Consider the following 14,479-nt stretch of genomic DNA (forward strand, 5'->3'; position numbering starts at 1 on the left):
GTGGGCCAGGACAGGGACTGCTGGTGGAAAGAAGAAGGGGCATGAAGGTGGGAGCAGGAGGGTAAAGAGCTGGGGCCATATAGCCGAAGACTGTTATAACTAGGAGGGGGCTTGGGATTTGACCAGTTGGGGCCCTTCCATGTGGACTCTGAAGGCCTGGTGGGATGGCCAGTAGGCCCTCCTGTCTAGGCTTCAGGCTTCTTTTCAGGGCCTGATGGCTTCCCTCCCTTGACCCCAGGTCCTTCATTGAGATCTCCAACAACTGCCTGTCCAAGGCCCAGCTAACAGAGGTGGTGGAGTCCATGTTCCGGGAGTCTGGCTTCCAGGATAAGGAGGAGCTGACGTGGGAGGACTTCCACTTCATGCTGCGGGACCATGACAGCGAGCTCCGATTCACGCAGCTCTGCGTCAAAGGTGGGGCGGCCTGGCCTTGGGGCTGACTGACATAACCATTAGACACAGCAGGCACAGTGCATCGGGCCCACCTACTTTTAGGAGCCTACAGAAATGTTTTAATCTCTTTTAAAATCAGAAGAATGAATGAATATAATAATAATGAATAGGTGATAATATATCCAGCCTGGATTATATCCTTTAATATACCGACACAGTTGTAAAAAATATTTATCTTTTATAAATATATGTATATACTTTTTTTTTTAAGGGCGGAAGTGGTTTAGGAAGGTGACAGTGCCTAGGGCCCACAAAAGTCCTAATGCAGCTTTGCTCCCAGGGTGGGCAGGGTCAGGATGGGGTGTGGGACAGCAGATAGAAATCTGCTTCTCCCAGCTCTCTGTCAAAGGCCCCTGTGCCGGGTGCCCAGGTCCAGGCAAACAGTGTCTCCTTGTTACAGCCCTAACCAGGCCATATTCGCCTGAGCCAGGGTGTCTGGTGGCAGGGGGTGGGGGGCTGGGGGGCTTGTTTGCCTTTATATCCCTTGGCTGAGTGCTCGGTTAACGTTTGCTTGGGTGCATGGAGAGACCCACTTCTGTTGTCCATCCCCCTACTTCCTGTCCCACCTGTGTCTGACTCAGGTGGGTGGGGGCTAGAGCCAGGGTGAGGAAGGGGCAGGTAGCAGGACTCTCTGTGGCCTACTCTGAGCTGTTATGGTACCTTCACAGTTTCTCACTGGGGCATGTTGAGACCAAACCCAGCCCCTCCCAGGGGAGCTGAGCAGCCCAGATGGGGGAGAGGGGTGAGTTGGGCAGGACATAGCTCACACAGCCCAGGGCTGGAGGGGAGCTGGTGGAGTGCAGACCCAGCACTCCTGATTATTCAGCCTCTCACTTTTCCCAGGCAATGAGGGCAGTAGGCACCGGGGCCTGAGGGCAGAGCAGGGGCAGGTGCCTGGAGGTAAGCCCAGGCCAGAGTCCCAGGAACATCCATCCAGCCCCTGGGGTGGAAGACCAGGCTGGGGGAGTGAGGATTATGTAGAAGGGTAGCATTGAGTCCTATTTTGTTTTGTTTTTAATTGTTGTTGTGCCTTGTTGTTTCCTTCAGATTTTACTATGAAACATTTTAAATATACCTACAGAAAAGTTACAAGAATAGCACAAGGAGCGTCCCTTTACCCTTTTCACCTAGATTTGCCTTTTGTTACCATTTTGCCACACTTGCTGTTTGCTAAAATTTGAGGGATAAATACCTGTACTTTGTTGTAAACATTCTGATTTCATGAAATTCAGCTTAATCACTTTTGCCCTCTGGGCTGTAGACCAGGGTAATCTTCAAGACTGGTTTAGCACTTGGAAGTGACTTGGAGATTCTCAGGCCTCCTGTGAGAACATGGCTTTGCAGCTCAGTCCTGCCCTGCCCCTCAGTGCTCAACCCAGACAGAGAGGAATGGGTGGCTCATGGCAGAGTATTTTCCCCACAACATTTTATTATGAACATTTTTTTAGACACAGGAAGGTGGCAAGAATTTTTTGGTGATCTCCATATATGCACCACCCAGAGCTACATTTAATTCCCAGGAGGTTTTAAGCTGAAGGGTTTAGCAGGGTTTTTGTGGCAGGATGGTCTCAGCGGGCAGGTTGCACACAGTTCCTGAACTCTACCGCATAGGCCTGATACCAGTCCCGGGAGTGGGGCTGAAGGTGGACACGCATCCAGGGGACACTGCCGGGCCAGCTTTGTTTCAGGCCCTCTCCCTGCCCGCTCATGGCTGGGTCTGGCTCCCACTGGTGGCACAGGCTGAGGCTGGGACACCCAAAGCCAAGGGTACTGGCCAAGGACCCTCTACAGCATGGGCATGGGGTGAGTGCCAGGTCTTCCTGGGCTCTGGGCCCTGAGCTGTTGCTCTGTGTTACAGGAGTGGAGGTGCCGGAAGTCATCAAGGACCTCTGCCGGAGAGCCTCCTACATCAGCCAGGAAAGGATCTGGTGAGTCCTCCTCCGGGAATGTCGGAGGGAGGGCTCGGGTGGGGGCATTGCCTTTTCTCTCCCCAGAAGGCCTGGGATCAGCGGCTCTACCAGCCTACGTAGTGGCTTCATGCAAACTAGAAGAAAGGGCTCCTTGCTCTAGGCAGACCCAGCCCTGCACCAGGAAGAGCAGAGAGCCTGCTGCCAGGGTCAGATGCCCTTGTGAAGGGCTCAGCTGTATGTGTATCCCCAGGATCTAACTCATTCTCTGTCTAGGTCTCAGTGGGAATCCTGCTGTCCCCTGCCTGAGAGCTCTGACCCTTCCTCGACAGAATCCGTCTGAGGACAGACCAGGGGCAGCAGAGGATCGAGTGGCTCAGGTGGCCAAAATCCTCTCTCTCTCGTTCCTGTTAGTCCCTTCCCCAGCGTGAGTGCTCGCTGTCCCCGCAGCAGTGCTGATGTGGAGTGGGCAGCACAGAGACTGCAGTGCCCCATGGACACAGACCCTCCCCAGGAGACTCGACGGAGGTTTGGCAAGAAGTACGCCTGCTCTTCTCCTTAAGCCCAGGCGGTTCATCCATCCCTTTAGCATGCCGGGGTGCAGGCCGGATGTATAGTTCATGCCCAGGAAGATCACAGTCTGACAAGATGGTCTGGCACATTGATAATTACAGTGTCCCACTGATGAACGTTGCAATAGTGCTCAGAGCAAAGGGCTTCAGAGCTCAAGGAAGTGCTCACCTCAGCCTGGGAAGTCAAGGCAGGCTTCCTGGAAGGGGGTGTCTTCTGAGCTTCCAGTAAAGGGTGAGAATGGAGCAGGGTAAGAACACGGAGCTGCAGACTGGGAGGGGAGAGGGCTGGCTGAGTGTGAGTGGGAACTGGGCTAGAGGGAGTGCGTCCCCTGGGACGAACTGACCAAGTGAGCACTTGCAAGGCTGTCCCTATGCAGGGGTGCATAGCCAGAGCCAAGACTTCCCGTCCCCCAGGGTAACATCATTCCAGCCCCTGCTGTTCACGGAGGCTCACCGGGAGAAGTTTCAACGGGGCCGGCGCCACCAGACCTTGCAGCAGTTCAAGCGCTTCATCGAGAATTACCGCCGCCACATCGGCTGCGTGGCCGTGTTCTACGCCATCACCGGGGGCCTCTTCCTGGAGCGGGCCTACTGTGAGTGTGGGCAGCTCTGGGGTCGGGGCTCCTGTGGGTGCAAGGGGCCTGCCTGAATGGAGGGGTGGTGCCTCTCAGCAGCACTCTCTCCTCCACACTGCTCCCCTCTTACCCGCCTGGGCTCCCCAACAGACTACGCCTTTGGGGCTCACCATACGGGCATCACGGACACCACCCATGTGGGCATCATCCTGTCCCGGGGCACGGCCGCCAGCATCTCTTTCATGTTCTCCTACGTCCTGCTCACCATGTGCCGCAACCTCATCACCTTCCTGCGAGAGACCTTCCTCAACCGCTACGTGCCCTTCGACGCCGCCGTGGACTTCCATCGGCTCATTGCCTCCACGGCCATCGTCCTCACAGGCAAGGCCCCGGAGCCCCAGGAGTTCTGTCCATATCCTCCCTTGCTGCCTGCCCCTCCTCTTTTGTGCTTCCGTGTAAGCCCTAGATGTCCTTCTCAGAAGGATGGAGCTGGCCCTGCAGTGGTGTGGAGTGAGCCCAGGAGCAACCCCCCGCCCCCCCGGGCCCCTTCCCATGCTTTCAGGGCCACCTCACCAGCCTCCAGCTGACAAGTTACCCACACCCCAGAACGAGGGCACATCATGTGCAATCTCTCCCAGCTTTTGTGTTGTAAAACATTATCTGTGAGAGAAACCCAAAGAATGAACTTCTAATGGTATAATTTCAGACTCCTCTGACTGTGCTCATCGATGGTATATATGGGGGCACGGTGGGGACGGGGAGGGACAGGAAGATGATGAGCGATCAGAGGTGCAGGCCCCTAGGGTCCTTCAGGCCCCCAAGGCTGGGTGGCTGGAGTCCTCCAACTTGGGCTAAGTGGGTTGAACGCCCCCACCAGGCTGCCCCCTGGCTCACTCCCACCCTGTCTGGTCTTCCTTAGTCTTGCACAGTGCGGGCCATGTGGTGAATGTGTACCTGTTCTCCATCAGCCCACTCAGCGTCCTTTCCTGCCTCTTCCCTGGACTCTTCCATGACGACGGGTGAGTGAGTGGGCAACAGTGTGTGTGTGTGTGTGTGTGTGTGTGTGTGTGTGTGTGTGTGTGTGTGTGTGTGTCAAGGTGGGGGAAATTCTCTTGGCTCAGAGGACAATCACCTTCCAGGCTATAGGACAGACAATGACCAGCCAGAGCCCTGTGCCCAACTGGGCAGAAAGGGAGACTGGTGGCTGGGTTGGGGTATTTCCTCTGGAGGATTCTTTCTGGAAGTCCCAGACATCTCTTCTCAGCATCCTTCCTTGCTTTTCCTTCTCCACAGGTCTGAGTTTCCCCAGAAGTATTACTGGTGGTTCTTCCAGACTGTGCCAGGTGAGAGCCCTCCCTGCTCTAAATTTCTGGGTCTGGCTCTGAGCTCTGGGCTCTGGGTTCGATCTGCCATGAGGCAAGCCCACTAGCACTCACTCAGCTCTCATGGTGGGCCAGGCTCTGCCCTCTGGTCCTGAGGACTCCCCTGGGCAGTAGGAGCTTCAGCTCTCCAGTCATTCTCTTGGAAGCTTGGTTGGGCTCCTGCCCCAACTCTGAACATCCTCCTTCTGTGGAATGGGAGTGGACCCCCTCTCCCCCCACCCGAACATACACACCTCCCATGACAGTGGCTTTGAGGAATAGCTGTGCCCCAGCTGCATGGTGGAGGGACCTGGTTTGTCCCAACTAGGCAGAGCCCCCCACCTCTTGTAGTCTGTCTTGACAAGAGCTGTTTAGGGACAAATTCCTAACTCCCCATAATCACCCATTTTAGAACTATTAGCTGTGAATCTATTCAAAAGCTTCTTGAACCTATTTATATTTTCAGTCTGTTTCCTCCTTGGGGTAACACATTTTCTACACTCCTCTCTGTGAAACACAGCATTTTTTTTTTTAATCCTAAAACAATCTGCTTTGAACTTCAGAGTGCTTGCTAATACCTGCACACTGGGATTTAGTGTGGATAAGGCTGTCATTATGCCCTCCTCTCTGCTCAGGCCTTTACCGGCTTTGGTTAGATCCCTTCTTCACCTCTGCTTTTCCATACTGCAGGGCTCGAATCTTCGTAATCTCTGCCTCGCTCCTCCTTGATCGCTTGAGGGGCCGTTCTCTGGCCCCACACTCCCGTCCTGAATCTAGTATTGCTCTCTTGTGTACCCCGGGTCTGGGATCCCCTGTGAGAGGAGGGGCCTCCCACCAACACTGGGCTGAACCCAGGGGGCTCAGGTGGTCGCGCTTGCTCACTAATGGCCCCAGCTCATGCTGTGGTAGCCACGTCGCGGCTACGGGATCATAGACTGAGTCTTGACTCCATGGGGGCGGGGCCTGCAATGTCCAAAGTCTGACCCAGAGGGCCCAGAGTAGATGCCCCGTGCGTTCATTCAGTCAGTACACGTTTATATGAGGCCCCCAGGAGGCGCTAGGATTCTGTGCTGAACCAGCAGCAGCCTGGTCCCTGTTATTGTGGGCCTGACAGTCAGGGAAGTGACAGACAAAACAAATGATACCGGTACTTGAAAAATAACAATCGGGACAAGGCCTTGGAGGGGTAAGCAGAGTCTGTTGAAATAAAGGCACCTATGATCAGTGGTGTGCGAGAACAGAGGAGGAGCCTGGGCTTCCACGGCCCCCACCTGGAGCAATGAAGTGGGACGGGGACCCTGACCCATGGCAGCCTCAGAACAGCCCCGCTCCTCTGCCCTTCAACCCATGTTCATTTTGCAGGCCTCACAGGGGTCCTGCTGCTCCTGGTCCTGGCCATCATGTATGTCTTTGCCTCCCACCACTTCCGGCGCCACAGCTTCCGGGGCTTCTGGCTGACCCACCACCTCTACATCCTGCTCTATGTGCTGGTGAGGGCTACTGGGGTCTTGGCAGGATGATCCCAGGGAGGCCATGAGGGCTGAGACATCAGTTCTCCATCCCCTTAGGCATTTCAGGGATCCCCTCCACTTCTCACTTCAAAGCTGGAGAGTATAGTGGGGGGCTGTCAAGCAGACGGACCCAGGGATGCAGTGCCTGGGAGACGGATGCCCTGGCATGGGTCTGGCAGTGACAACCCTACCAGGCTGGACTCATTCCTTGCAGATACCCCCACATTGTTTCTGCCCAGCCAGTCATTCCCCAGTTCCGGTGGCTGGTGTGAGCTCCTGGGTGGACTGCCCACCTTCACAGGAGCATCACCCTTTTGTTGAGAGAAACGTATCTTAATTTGGTTCTGCCACTTTTGTTCTGATCCTGTTTTCTGGGGTGTCAGCACCCTCCCCAGTGAAATGCCACTTGTAGAGTTAACGAGCTTGCTCAAAATGTCTTCACTTGGACTGTTGGTAAGATGGATTTTTAAGACTACCTGTTCCCTTTCCTTCTCTTAACCCGGGCTCCTGCCTCCCTTCCTTCACATTCCCTCCCTTCTCTTGTCCTTTCCCTTTACCTTCCCTGAGTTTGCCATCAGCTGCGTCAGCTAATTAGATCCAGAGCTGACTCCGATCTGTGCCTGTGTCTTGGCTCTGCTTGGCCTGCCTTCCTCACGGACACAGGCAGTTCCCTAAAGAGCACCTGAGGGCCTGCTGAGAAGCTAAACTAAGTCCCAAGGCCCCAGCATCCCCACCAATGATAGCTTGGCTGCCAGCATACAGAAGCGCAGAGCCCAGATGGTTGCCATCTGTCACCTGGCTCCAGGCAGAACTGCACAGAGTCCTGAGACAGAGGGAGACAGTCCATCATGGCCTGGGTCAGGCTGGCACCCGGGGGGCTGCCCTGCCTCCTCCCAGGTGCAGTTCTGTCCTCACTGATCAGAGAGTCTGTTTCCCTATTGCCCGAGGCTCAGCACTTCACGGTTCTGAAGATGACTACCCAGCCTTGGCTTAGGTTGTTTCCTAGAACTGATGTTTGTTTACAAAGAAATCTCTGCCTTCTTTGGAAGCTGTGGCTAATTTATCCCTCCCTACCCACCCTTGCTAGGGTGGAGCCCTAGCATCCTGGGTTACTGTTTCTGTTAGGGGCTGGAGATGATGTTCCTGGTGAAAAAGCAGCTTCTTTTAACTCGATGGGAGACCCAGAAGAGTGGCCAGACTGGCTCCCTGAGACCAAGACCCCTTTCTGACTTATTCCTGGGTTTTGGGGATCAGTGGAGTTCAGAGCCACCCTTCCTGCCAGCAGGGAAGTCAGCAGCTCAGAAAGGTGCAGGACCCTCTGCTGGGCAGTCCTAGCCCTGGCCGCTAGGAGAGTCTCACCTGGGGGGGATATCCGGGCTGAAACACCCACTTCCTTCCCATTTATCCCTGGTGTGGCCACTTGACTTGGGGCAGAAAGAGAAGCTACAAGTAAAGGACCCCAGTGTGGAGTCGACCCTGCAGAAGGATGTCCAGGCTGCTGATCCAAGCAGAAGAGGGCAGGGATAGCTTCCCCAGCCCTCAGCCAACCATGAATCTGCAGTAGTTTTGTGGTTTAAAAGTAGAGCCAACACCAAATGGGATGTATAAACAGAGCAGTATGAGGTCACCCCGACATTGTTCTCAGCCTGGTTTGATGCTCAGGAAGCCTTGGCGGTGGGTGTGGGCTCCATAATGAAAGAGGAACTTGGGGAAACCGGAGCCAGTTCAGGGAAGAGCCCAGAGAGGTTTAAGTTAGTCCTGTGGGCAAAGGAACACTAAGCTGGGGAAAAGGAGAGCTGAAAGAGGAGCCAGAGTTCAGTTTAACAGTTATCTGTCAAAGGGTCTAGTATGCACTTGTTCAGTGGAGGGGCGGGGCGGTGGGCACTCAAAGCTCTGCCCTCAGGAACTTAGGATTTGCTGCAGAGATAAGTGCCATTAACTTGAAATGATCAGAATGAGCAGACAATATAGGATTAACTGCTGAGCTGAGTGTTCCAAACAGTGAGTTATAGTAGCTCACTGAAGGGAGTTTCATTTGGGCCAAACTGGTTAGGGAAGACTTTGGGGAGAAGATGGGACTTGAGCCAAGCCTTAAGGAGAGGTAAGCTAAGATTTGACAAGGCAGGGTGGAATCTGAAAAGCATTCCAGGTAGAAGAAAGGGCATGAGCACTGGTACAGAGGTGGAAATAATGATTCAGGGCACAGAGGGGACAGGCTGTGGATGGCCCCAGGGCATTAGGTGGTGGCAGGACCTGTGTGGGCTGCGGTGGCCACTGAGGGGCTGTGGCTCAGCAGAGGGGCCGTGTCACATGGGACAGCATAGACAGAGGAGAGCAGAGAGTGAGAAAATCAGGTTTGAGCAACATGAAGGATCAGGGCTGGGAGAAGGAACAGGGAGCCAGTGGAGGAGATGGAAAGTGAGTGGCCCCAGAGAAGCAGCAGATGTGGCAAGGAGTGGGCGGTTGCTGGTGCCACAGAGGGCTAGCCGTGGGAGCAAATGAAAGGGGACCTTGGGGTCTAGACACTCGTGGGGCAGGTGAGCCCCAGCGAGCAGGTCCTGAGAAGAGGTGGAAACAGGAGCCAGACTGACCAGACTTAGGAGCAAGCAAATGGGAAGCATGGGGGCACGTCGTGTTTGACCGTGTTAGACCAGCTTGTTGGGGAAATGACCAGAGCTAGACAATACCTGTCAGGTATTTCAAGGAAAAGGGAGGACTAGTTAGGTGTTCTTAGTCTCCAAAGGGAGCGGATAATTGGGGAAACTTCTTTTATTAACTCAACAGTTTTTAAGTACCTGGTATGGTGCCAGGCAGTAACTGCTAAGAGCTGAGAGTATGGTAGCAAAAAAAAGGGACACCCACCCTCCACCGGGGAAAACAACAGAAACATGTAAATGAATGATGAAACAGTGTGGATGATGACAAGTGCTCTGACGGGAGTTAACTGGGAGATATAACAGAGGACCGAGGGAAGGCCTGAGGAGGTGCCGTTTCTGCTGAGCCCTGACAAATGACATAGAGGGGTACGCCTGGGTGGCTCAGGTCATGATCTCAGGGTCCTGGGATTGAGCCCCTCATCATGCTCCCTGCTCAGCGGGGAGCCTGCTTCTCCCTCTCCCTCTGTTCCTTCCCCCCCACCACTCATGCTCTTGCTCTCTCTCTCAAATAAACAATTTTTTTTTTTTAAATGAGACAGAGGTAGCCAGGGAAAGAACCAGGGAGAGGGCTTTCCTGGGAGAGGGAACAGTGGGTGCCAAGGTCCTAAAGCAGAGAGGACTTGGCACGTTAGAGGCCAGAGCATCTCAAGACCTTGTGGTGTAATGGGAAGTCCACTAAGACGTGTTAAGCTGGGATGGCATGATAAAACGAACTTTAAAAAGTCACACTGGCTGCCTTGAAAAGAATGGGTCACAGTGGGCAACCCCGTAGAAGACCAGCTAGGAAGCTACTGCAGGAGACCAGGTGAGAGTCAACGTGGCTGGTTTAGATGGTGCCGGGAAGGCACAAATAGTCTCACTGGTCATGGGTGCTCCATAGGATGGGGTTGGGGTTGGGACTGGTTAGATTTGGGCACCTGGAGGGAGTATGGTACACGGATAGGTGGGGATGGAGGGTGCCTGTGGGGTGGGGTGGGGTGTGTGGAGGATGCAAGGGACTAAGGCCTGAGCCGGCCACAGACATTATTGTGGGTATGGCTTGGTCAGAGCTGAATTCTTCACTCTATCTAGCTCATCATCCACGGCAGCTTCGGCCTGATCCAGCTGCCCCGTTTCCACATCTTCTTCCTGGTCCCGGCACTAATCTATGTGGGGGACAAGCTGGTGAGCCTGAGCCGGAAGAAGGTGGAGATCAGCGTGGTGAAGGCGGAGCTGCTGCCTTCAGGTACCAGCCTCTAGGCTGTCGGGGGCCAGCTGGGTAGTTCTGAGAAAGCCCACAGGGCAGTGCCAGATCCCGGACCTTGCAGTCCCCTGGCCTGGCCCAGTGGAGTTGGCAGGGGCCTTGAGGTGGCAGCGATAAGGGAGCTGGCAAGAGAAGCCAAGGCCAGGGGACCTGAGCCTCTCTCACAACAGAGAGGAGGAGCCTGGGCCAGGCTGCTCCTTTCCCTGCTGACCACCAGCACCAGTGCTGCATTGCCCCTCCTCAGGGTGGACATGGCCCAAGGGGAGTAATGCCTTCTGATGGGTGGAGGCCTTGGCATATTCCAGAAGGAGAGCTGAGGCTGCAGGTGGGGGAACCTTCTGGAGGCCACAGTGCTGCTGGGTCCTGGATAGCAGCCTCCTGCCCACTTCCTTTCCTCAGGAGTCACCCACCTGCAGTTTCAGCGGCCCCAAGGCTTTGAGTACAAGTCGGGACAGTGGGTGCAGATCGCCTGCTTGGCTCTGGGGACCACTGAGTACCACCCGTTCACACTGACTTCTGCACCCCATGAGGATACACTCAGCCTGCACATCCGGGCAGCAGGCCCCTGGACCACTCGGCTCAGGGAGATCTACTCACCTCCAACGGGAGATGGCTGTGCTAAATACCCAAAGGTGACCAGACCCAGGCCAGATGAGCTACCCGCCCCCACATCCCCTTAGCAGGCCTTGGCCCTGCATCCCCAGGCTCCCCACTGTGTTCCTCCCCTCTCCCAATTTAGAGACTGGTCTTTCCAAATAATGCCATGGTACCCCCTTTCTCCTCACCCCATAAACATACCTGCCTTTCCCTGCCTCCCATTTCTAGCTTCAGAACTATTGTGGTGGTGGAGCTTAACTCAAACCCACTCCTCCTCTTGCAGCTCTACCTTGATGGACCATTTGGAGAGGGCCACCAGGAATGGCATAAGTTTGAGGTGTCAGTGCTGGTGGGAGGGGGCATTGGGGTCACCCCCTTTGCCTCCATCCTCAAAGACCTGGTCTTCAAGTCATCAGTCAGCTGCCAAGTGTTCTGTAAGAAGGTGAGTGCCCTCTCCTCCTGCTGACCCATGGTCCCTGTTCCCTATCACTGTGTCCATCTCTGCCTGTCTCTCCTGCCTCTGTTCTTGGCCTGATCCGGGCAAGGCCCAGTTGGCCTGACACCAGAGGGGTCAGGATATCCTCAGACCCTAAAGAACAGAGTTGGAGAGGGGTAAAGAAACCCACTCTGTCTTACAGAGGAGGCCAGCCCCTGAAGGGAGCATTATCAGCTTGGGAGAAGGAAAGGAACACTTGGGGTGGGGCAGAAGTGAAACTGGCTCTGCTTTCAAGAGGAAGAAGAGGGGAGGTGGCCAGGCAGGGCTGGTGGGCTGGGCTGGTTCCAGGAACACAGCCCAGGCCCTCAGGCCCCCTCCATCCCGGGTCCCTTCACCCCAGCGTGGACCTGGTAGCAGGCCCCTGCTTGTCTCCCTGGGCCCGGCAGTTGAGTCAGGGGCACAGGAATGCGGCGGCAGAGGCCCAGCCCATGTGCTGTCAGCTTTCGGAGGGTGCCAGGCAGCTCCCCTGCTCCTCCATCTGTGCCAACTCTGCCTCTGCTTCTTAACCCACATGGCCCCTGCTTCATCCTCTTCAGAAGTTGGAGGTGGCTCCCTCTGTGGCAACTTCCGTCCCCTGGAGCCCATTCCCATCTGCTCCAGGCAGCCAGCGGGGTCTTCCCTAAGGCTGTTCTGTGACTGCCCCTTAGTGGAACCCTATCCCTCTGGGCTAGGGTTGCTTGGGAGCCTAGCAGCCTGAGGAGGGCCCATTGGAGGGAGCGGCAGGGCAGGCTCCGTGTGAAAAAGCTGCTTCCCACCCCATCAGACCTTCAGCTCACTTGACAAGTGTCCTTTTTCATCACCTCAGGTTATCACTCCCTTCTCCCTCTCCATGCCCTGGGGTAACCCCCATCTCCCGCCCCAGAGCCTGGCTCTGTGGGCCCCGCAGCACTCCATCTCTGCAGGGTGTCTGGGGAGAGGCACAAGCTGACCACGGTCTATTCCTGTGGAGATCCCTGGGATACAGGGAGCCCGAGCTGAGCCAGGTCCTGAGCTCTTGCCATGTGTCCCCAGATCTACTTCATCTGGGTGACGCGCACCCAGCGGCAGTTTGAGTGGCTGGCTGACATCATCCGGGAGGTGGAGGAGAATGACCGCCAGGACCTGGTGTCCGTGCACATCTACATCACCCAGCTGGCTGAGAAGTTTGACCTCAGGACCACCATGCTGGTAGGTCAGGGCCGGCCGGCCGGGGTGGCTAGGTGGGGATATGGGTTGGTGGAGGGAGGCAGATGACCAGGGCAGGTGGGTGGACAGCCAGGTCCAGACGGCAGGAGGTACAGAGATGGCGGTCCCGATCCTCAGCCTCCAGCTCCCTCGCCACCCCGTTCTCTGTCTCCTGAGCTGCAGGCTAGCTTGGGCTAGGCATGGACCCTGACTGTCCTTGGCCTGACCTGCCCCTGTGCCCCCAGTACATCTGTGAGCGGCACTTCCAGAAGGTGCTGAACCGGAGTCTGTTCACGGGCCTGCGCTCCATCACCCACTTTGGCCGCCCCCCCTTCGAGCCCTTCTTCAAGTCCCTGCAGGAGGTCCACCCGCAGGTCAGTCCCACCCCACATCAAGGTTCTCCTGGCATTTATCACCTGAGGTCTGAGCAAACCTCCCGACCCAGCTCCATGAGGGAAGGAACTGACTGCTGAGGAGAACTCATCACCCAGGAGATAAGTGGGGATAATGGAATAGAAAAACAGTAGGGGTCACTCTGAGGAGTGAAGGGGGGAAGCAGCCACAGGGACTTGCCACTTCTAAAGCCATGATGCCTGTCCAGAAGGAACAGCTCAGTGATTGAGCTCGTCCTTACCATAAACTCAAGAGCTACTCTTACCATGAATACTGAGCCAGTCCTCACCCTAGACACTGATCTTTACCATGAACACTGGGCTAGCCACTACTCTCATAAATAATGGCCTGGCCCTCAAAGAGACAGTAAGCTAGCCTTTAACTGGAACATTGATTAACCCAGCCCCTATCAGAAACACTGATCATGTACCTGAAGCTGACAGATGCCTTGGAGGGGGTGGAGGTTGGACCCACACAGAGCAAGTCTACCAAAACTGAGCTGATGTAAACACACTGAGCCACACCTCACCACACATGGTGTGAAGCACACCTTTATCAGAAACATAGAAGGAGTCCTCACCAAGGACTCTTGCCTGTCTTTGACACGAACACCGAGCTAGCCTTCACGTTTCCCTCCCCCAACAGGTCCGGAAGATTGGGGTGTTTAGCTGTGGCCCGCCTGGCATGACCAAGAATGTGGAAAAGGCCTGTCAGCTCATCAACAAGCAGGATCGGACTCACTTCTCCCACCATTATGAGAACTTCTAGGCCTCCTGCCCAGGGGCTCTTCCCACTGCCCAGCTGAGCAGAGGTTTGGGCCCCCACCACGCTCTGTACTTCCTATTTCTGACTCCTTCTGCCTCCTCCTCATTCCTACCCCCCAACCTTGGCCCAGGTGGTCATGGTCAGTCACCCCCTATGGGTTCATAGACCCCCAAGTCCAGAATGTCTCAGCCTGGAGAAGTGGGAGGCCCTGTCTGGGCAACAGAGGTTGGCAGGTAGGAGAGCTATTATTACTTTGGGGCAAAGTGACACCTCTTCTTCCAAACTAAGAAAAAGCCTCAAAAGACTGGAGCTAAAAAGCCGTGTGTATGTGTATTAGGGGGCTGTGAGCCTAAGGACAAAGTGGGAGCACAGATGCTGGCATCTTGGAACTTCCCCCCCACAACCTCCCCCTCCTCTAGGCTCCCTACTGTCAAAAGGGCTGGCAAATGCCTTGGGGTGGGGGTAGAGGCTGGGGCCCTCAGAGAGAAGTCTACAGGAACCCCCTCAAGCATCCTAGTGTAACAGCACAACTGATCTTTTCTCCCCAGTTTTTAAATATGTACTGTAGTCAGAATCTGGCCCAATATCTGTGTAGTGCTCCTCAGGCCTTGTCTCTTCTTCCTACTGCAGTAGTCTTCTTTACAAATAAACCACTTTTCTGCACTCTGGGTTTCTTTATTCTGCCCTGGGATGGGGATAGGCACTGGCAGAGAAAGCTACTCAACCAGCCAGCTCACCGAGGCTGGTGCAGACAGTCCTCTGAACTTCCCAGCATCTACTGAATA

At 55.3% G+C, this 14,479-nt stretch overlaps 1 protein-coding gene across 1 annotated transcript in view; it reads left to right on the forward strand.

Moving 5' to 3' along the window:
- DUOX1 (dual oxidase 1) overlaps positions 1–13,697 on the forward strand; it is a 29,226-nt gene extending 15,529 nt beyond the window's left edge. Inside the window, exons 20-33 of the mRNA XM_028126678.2 lie at positions 239–414; positions 2,312–2,381; positions 2,775–2,900; positions 3,347–3,525; positions 3,658–3,888; positions 4,427–4,526; positions 4,801–4,850; positions 6,231–6,358; positions 10,108–10,261; positions 10,679–10,911; positions 11,160–11,318; positions 12,384–12,539; positions 12,782–12,910; positions 13,575–13,697. Coding sequence (XP_027982479.2) covers positions 239–414; positions 2,312–2,381; positions 2,775–2,900; positions 3,347–3,525; positions 3,658–3,888; positions 4,427–4,526; positions 4,801–4,850; positions 6,231–6,358; positions 10,108–10,261; positions 10,679–10,911; positions 11,160–11,318; positions 12,384–12,539; positions 12,782–12,910; positions 13,575–13,697 — 2,014 coding nt within the window. The remainder of the gene's footprint in view (positions 1–238; positions 415–2,311; positions 2,382–2,774; positions 2,901–3,346; positions 3,526–3,657; positions 3,889–4,426; positions 4,527–4,800; positions 4,851–6,230; positions 6,359–10,107; positions 10,262–10,678; positions 10,912–11,159; positions 11,319–12,383; positions 12,540–12,781; positions 12,911–13,574) is intronic.
- The last annotated feature ends 782 nt before the right edge of the window (positions 13,698–14,479 follow it).

The sequence above is a fragment of the Eumetopias jubatus genome, unplaced genomic scaffold, assembly GCF_037043125.1.
Source record: "Eumetopias jubatus isolate StellerSeaLion01/CBP00866 unplaced genomic scaffold, mEumJub1_p1.0 scaffold_7, whole genome shotgun sequence".
NCBI classification, from domain to species: Eukaryota; Metazoa; Chordata; class Mammalia; order Carnivora; family Otariidae; genus Eumetopias; species Eumetopias jubatus.